The sequence below is a fragment of the Seriola dumerili genome, unplaced genomic scaffold, assembly GCF_002260705.1.
Source record: "Seriola dumerili isolate Sdu_G_001 unplaced genomic scaffold, Sdu_1.0 BDQW01000219.1, whole genome shotgun sequence".
Taxonomy (NCBI): Eukaryota; Metazoa; Chordata; class Actinopteri; order Carangiformes; family Carangidae; genus Seriola; species Seriola dumerili.
Window position 1 is genome coordinate 4,356,592 of NW_019174474.1, and position 6,448 is coordinate 4,363,039.

A 6,448-nucleotide genomic window follows, 5' to 3' on the forward strand; every position below is an offset into this window, starting at 1 on the left:
TGAAGATAAAAATCTGAAGCAACAGAGGTTCTTATATAAGATATCCATATGCAAATGAGCAGTTCTCAACACTAAACAGCTATAAAAACCAGGCCAGACTCTCTCTTTCTTTCTCATATTCATATTTTTCTTGTCATTGCACTTACCATTTGTCTACTCATGCTGCTATTAATCAACTATGATACTGAAAGTTGTCACCAATAGAAACTGCAGAAGAGCAACAACAAACAGATGGCCTTTTTTTTCTATGGAATCATTATACATAATATTTAGCAAACAAAAGACTTTCTCTGTTTTACACTTATAACTACTTTACATGATGCAATTGATACTATATGTGTAAGTGTTTACATACTGGAGTATAAGTCAACAAATGGGTAAAATATCAATAAATGGAACAACATAAAAACAAAGAACCTCACCTTCTCATATGGATCAGAGTCATAGTTGAGTCCAATCCCACAGTCATCTGTAATTTCAGAGAGATCTTCATCATCAAACTCCTCCAGGCTGATGTCGTGGGCAGGCCTAGAAAAACATGAGAGATAGTATATTAAGACATGTCATGAAAAAAAGAACACTGGTATCTGCAATATGGCTGTTTCATCAGTGAACGCTCCAGAGGGGAATTTCTCATTGATTCATGCCCACACACTGAGCCTTGTTCTAAGGGAAACCTGCTCTAACTCATAGCCCGTCAAACTCTATCTGGGTCTCAGTCTCATATGCAGGACACAGGCAGCCACGCAAACACCCACATCTTCTGTCTTCTCTTCCCTTATACCAAACCATGCTAACAAGGTGTGACACGTCAGTGGAGCTGAATAAAAACAGCAACACATAAGTACTGAAATTAAATGGCAATATTTCAGATTAAGTTAGCTGAATTTTATCATATATATGTCAGTACTGTGGATGTTTTGAACAGAGTTGGAAGTGAATTATCGGCTGTTTCCTCTTACACCAGAGCAGGGATGTCACGAGAATGGATACTTCAGTAATAAGTTGATGTCAAAATTCTGAAAATGTGACGGTACCTGTTTTTCTAGAGTACCGTCATAAACCGATGGTACCGTGGATGTAGTAGGTACTACAGATATGGTTCTTCTAGGACTGACAAGAGCAGTATAATAACTTGCATTTCATGTCAGACTAACAAGTGCCCTAGTCTGACCCTGAGAAGGCAGACACAAGGAACAATAACAACAACGAGGTGGAATGACAGCAGCAAGTGCAGGTGCAGCAACACCATGATTGGTGTATGGACACATTTTGCAAGAGTGGATCATCGGGGACAAGTTACAGACAACGAAAAGTGACTATGCAAGCGTTGAATCAGGAGTTGTTAACTTTACATTAACAACATGTCATCTAGTGGTCATGTCCTGCAGTGTTTCTGTTATTGTTTGTGAATTGCGAAGGCTGACAATTGTTGTAACAAGGACACACACAATGGCTAACATTAGCTTGTTTAGGCTAACATAGTGACCACTAATAACTGTTCAGTTACTGACATTTTAAACTGCTGCTTGCACACTGATTATATGGAGGTGTGTATGCACACACACACACATGTGTATTAGCAGACTCTTTGTTGTTTTAAGTTGTTTGCTGTGGTATGGAGTTTGGTATTGACAATCATGGAATTTCAATGGTATTGGTACCTACAACCAAAATTCTGGTATCGTGACATCCCTACACCAGAGTTTCTCAATTTCCATTTACAGCATCAGCACACAACAGCAGTTGAAGTATTTACGTCTCTGTAATGAGCCACAGCATCACAAGTTTTCTTAATCATGCTCTGTCTCTCCTTTGCCCCATTAGTTTCAGTAGGCTCTCAGTTCTACAGCAGTTGGCTTGCAATGTGTTGAAGTAAATGCTGCATTGCAGCTTTCCCACTAAGAAAAGGACACTCCACATATTACGTATGGATGCAAGCTTACATCACATGTTCATATAGGGGTCCTTTCTACACAAAGTCATTGCTCCCATGGAGCAAATAAGGATGTGCTGATGCATCTAATAGTGAAAGAAACTGTGAAAAAGTCACAGTAATCAGAGCATCCCAAAGCTACTGGTCTACTTTAAGGTACAACACAATGCTACTGAGAGAAGATACAGGAAAAAGGTAATCATGAAGGAGATATTAGAGGGTAAAAGAGTGGTTTTCAATTCAAGTTATATAAAGTGTTTATCATCTGCAGTAGTCGGACTTTGATTATATAGCTCAAATGAGCAAAAATCTGCTGCTGCATGTCCTTATGTTAAGAAACTTTGATTGTATGATTTTTTAAAAACAAGGACTGAAAACATCCAGTCTTTAATTTAACAATGATAAGGAAAAAGGTATCAAATGAAAACAGTATTAAAAGTTATGATAAGTTGAACAGCACAAAAGGTTTTGATAAAATTGTGTGGTTAAGGTGCTGCTGATACTGAAGTCTAGATATAACACATTCATTTTCCATTTGCAAAATATTACAGTTGCCCCCAAACTATTAAGCTTGACCTTGCTGTTGATATACAGTATATGCTTTATCTAATCAGTTCAAATTGTACTACTGTGGTAAAAGTGACGTCTTGAGGATTTACAACAGCTTGCAGACAATTTTTGGGAAAGCAACAGAAAGTTCTAACTAGACAAGGAAAAAAGACAGACACATTTATGATACTTCATGTGAGATTTTTCATTTGAAAAATGCAACCAATTCATTTTAACTGAATTCATGTATAATAAGCAACATTTATCTATGGTACTTTTATGGTCATATAAGATTTAAGAAATGTACTTAAAGTGCCAAAATTAAATAAACATGAATTATTCATTGTCACCACTGGATTATTCCACTGGATATACCCAATTGCATAACATCTTAGTATATCTTTGTTGTATAATATGTTTAATTAGGAGGTTTTCTGGTGTGTTTGTGGAGCATTGAATGTTAGCTGTACAAATGAACTATGGATTCAAAGAAAAAATTCTATAAGGGTCACACTGTCTAAGCTGATATGACTGAAATTTTGATAACAGTCTGGCTGATATGGGACCAAACAGGTGTATATAAACCCTGTTCAGATCCAAGCTGAGTTGTATCCATCCAGGAGAGCTGTGTATGCAGGAGGGATCATGAAGTGTCTTGTTGCTGTTCTGGTCTGTGTGGTGCTCGCTGAGGGACTTGTGAGGTAAGGAAACAACCTTTTTTTAATTCTAGCATGAAACAATTTTGACTTTAAGGAAAAGTGACTAAAAGTAGAAGGTTTTGCTTCCTCCTTCCTCAGGATCCCTCTGCGGAAGCACAAGTCTATGCGCGAGGTCCTGAGAGAGAAAGGGATCGAACTGACTTACCAGGATCCAGCTCTCAAGTACCAGCCCAATGAGTTCGCTGGCTCTGCCTACATGTACATCAACAACTACGCCGATGTAAGAGATCCTTAACACCACTTTAACATACACACAATTTTCATGAAGCTATTAACTGATGATTTTGCTCTTTCATTCTGCTCCTCTCTTTTTCAACTCCCAACCAACGTGTTGCCCAGACCACCTACTATGGAGCCATCACCATTGGGACACCCCCCCAGTCCTTCGAGGTCCTGTTTGACACTGGCTCTTCCAACCTGTGGGTAAACTCCATCTACTGTAACACTCAGGCCTGCAGTGAGTACAAACCAACCGGCTTTAACCAACAAAAATCCCTCATGTCACTCTCTTCAGAGCACACTGCGTGTGAAGAACTTCTCCAGAGGACTTACAGCTGATATAGGCAAAGCATACAGAGCTTTCAGTTTGTCAGCTTGTTTCCAAGAGATTAAATAGCGTACACACATGGGATTTAGATTTTTAGTGTAATTACAGGCGTGCCACTTAGTATTTTCGGTCTTAGGGAAGCATCAGCGACTGCGTTAGTTAAAATTCAGCTCATGAATTCTATCATCAAGTGAACGATCAGTATGTCAAAAGGCTCAAAAGGACATGTTTATGGAAAAGGCTGCAGAGATAATCCAGATCTGTGCCATTTACAGACACACACAAAAAGTTCAACCCCCAGCAGTCTTCCACCTTCCGTGGCACTCGTCAGTCCTTCTATCTTCCCTACGGAGCTGGAAGCCTGTATGGAGTCTTTGGATACGACACCGTCAATGTGAGTCAAACCCGCCAAACAAACAAGTAGCCTCATCTGTCCAACAAAACACTACTAGTATTTGAGTTGTCACCTTTTTCATTCACTTTTAGCAGACTACACTAGACTGAGTCATAGGTACTGAGAGTATTACCAGAGAGCAGGCATTTTCAATATCGCCTCAATATGTGTTGCCTCACAGCAAAAAACATCCCTGACTAAAGTGTGGTCAGAGCTGCATCATGCTGGAAAGCGTCAACACACAAAGATCAGTGCAGTGGTTTTCTGTTTTGTGTGTATTAAGTGTTGAATTAGTGAAAGGACCAGAAAATATATGGATTTTTATACACAGGGAACTCACAGCAGTGTTAATATTTCAATGATATAGAAATTGAAGAATAATTGTTAGGATATGGTCTATTGATAAGGTCTACCCCATTCATTTATTGACATTACTGTTTACAGTTATATTTATCTCCAACAGGCTATACTTTGAATGTGTCATCATATTGGTTGGTTTTGGACCTGTAGGTTGGCGGGATCGTGATCAATAACCAAGAGGTTGGACTGAGCACAGACGAGCCTGGACAGACCTTCGCTGTGGTCAAGTTTAACGGCATCCTGGGCCTGTCCTACCCCGCAATCTCAGCTGGTGGAGAGACCCCTGTCATGGACAACATGATGTCTCAAAACCTGCTGGGCAACAACATATTTGCTTTCTACCTGTCTAGGTAACACTGACGCAAGACTTTTATTTAGTAAAACTAAAGCTGTTACTGTAATGTATCCACACTACTGGCACTAAACAAATTCTCTCAACTGGTAGAGCTTGCAGCTAAGTTTTGATTGTCTGCTTTAGGGGAGGACAGCAGGGCAGTGAGCTCTCTTTCGGAGGAGTGGACAACAGCTTGTTCCAGGGACAGATCCACTGGACCCCTGTCACCTCTCAGACCTTCTGGCAGATCGGCATTCAAGGGTCTGTGTTTTTCAACATATTGCAAACATAAATTGTCAAATGATCTCCTGATTATAAATGAGTACTTTGTGTCCTGATATGAGTGGAAGAAAAAAACAAAAAAAAAACAAAACTTTTGGTTCGTGCTTTGCCCCTTAGATTCCAGATCAATGGTCACGAGACTGGCTGGTGCTCTCAGGGCTGCCAGTCCGTTGTGGACACTGGAACCTCCACACTGACAGCCCCAGCCCACTTTCTGGGTGACCTCATGCAGGAAATTGGAGCCCAGCAGAGCCAGTATGGAATGGTAAGACAAATGGACAGACAGGCAGGTGGACAGACAGACTTTTGCAAAAGGTGAAACAATCAGAGAGTAAGCCACAATTATTATCCCTCACTTTTCTTCCTCTGTCCACAAGCTGCACCATTTAAAAGTCATTATGAGTAGAGGAGGTGAGAGTCCCAATACAAACCTATACATTAAACCTCTCAAACAGCATCTCTTTGTTGTCTTGATCTCCAGTATAAGGTGGACTGCAGCCAAGTCAACAACCTGCCTACTCTCACCTTTGTTATCAGTGGGGTTTCCTTCCCTCTGCCTCCTTCTGCTTACATCATCCATGTAAGTTACTGCTTAGCACAAGCATATATCTGCGTTCTGTCTGTGTTCACGCACATCCATGTTTTTGTTCTTTTTTTTTTATTTTAACGGTGTACATGCAATGATTCAAATTTCCATTCTCCACCTCCCACAAAACCAGAATGGATACAATGACTGCGTAGTGGGCATCACGCCCACCAACCTGGCCCCTCGTGAAGGCGAGCCTGTTTGGATCTTTGGAGACGTGTTCCTCAGAGAGTACTACTCCGTCTTTGACCGCACCAACAACCGCGTCGGCTTTGCAACAGCTGCCTAAGTGTCATCAGTGTAACCTAACCTGACCATAAACCTGATCAGATAATAATGATTACGTTTGTGTCCACTCAAACACTGGTAAGAACCTGAGGCGCTGGTACATCTCAAACATCTGCCGTCATCTGGGCAATATGGGTTTAACTGCAATTAACATATTTGTCACTGTAAATTTACAGTAAAAAAATATTGTTATACATGTCTATTAAATACTGGCAAACTACTGTAGTTGGAACTGTATATTCAATAAAAACAAAAAATGTTAGATGTGTCCATGAAATTCCATTATTCTCAGTTGGGATAAAGGTGAAAATACTTAGTGCAAGTGCTTTAACATTTTATCTTTCTAAATGAGCCCTCATTAGCATAACAGCACAGGTCCTGGGCTGAGGGACATCAAAGGGGGTTTCTCCCTTTATAATTAACCTTGGGCCTGTGTGTGTGTGTGTGTGTGTG

The 6,448-nt window shown here is 40.3% G+C and overlaps 2 protein-coding genes across 3 annotated transcripts in view; one reads left to right on the forward strand and one right to left on the reverse strand.

Annotated features, from left to right (window-relative positions):
• mapk8ip2 (mitogen-activated protein kinase 8 interacting protein 2) overlaps positions 1-6,448 on the reverse strand; it is a 30,481-nt gene that overhangs the window by 15,152 nt on the left and 8,881 nt on the right. For both annotated transcript variants that reach the window (XM_022754574.1, XM_022754573.1), the window contains exon 2: positions 423-528. In XM_022754574.1, coding sequence (XP_022610295.1) covers positions 423-528 — 106 coding nt within the window. The remainder of the gene's footprint in view (positions 1-422; positions 529-6,448) is intronic.
• pgc (progastricsin) overlaps positions 3,131-6,448 on the forward strand; it is a 4,615-nt gene continuing 1,297 nt past the window's right edge. The window contains exons 1-6 of the mRNA XM_022754578.1: positions 3,131-3,186; positions 3,283-3,424; positions 3,544-3,661; positions 4,027-4,145; positions 4,656-4,855; positions 4,984-5,100. Coding sequence (XP_022610299.1) covers positions 3,131-3,186; positions 3,283-3,424; positions 3,544-3,661; positions 4,027-4,145; positions 4,656-4,855; positions 4,984-5,100 — 752 coding nt within the window. The remainder of the gene's footprint in view (positions 3,187-3,282; positions 3,425-3,543; positions 3,662-4,026; positions 4,146-4,655; positions 4,856-4,983; positions 5,101-6,448) is intronic.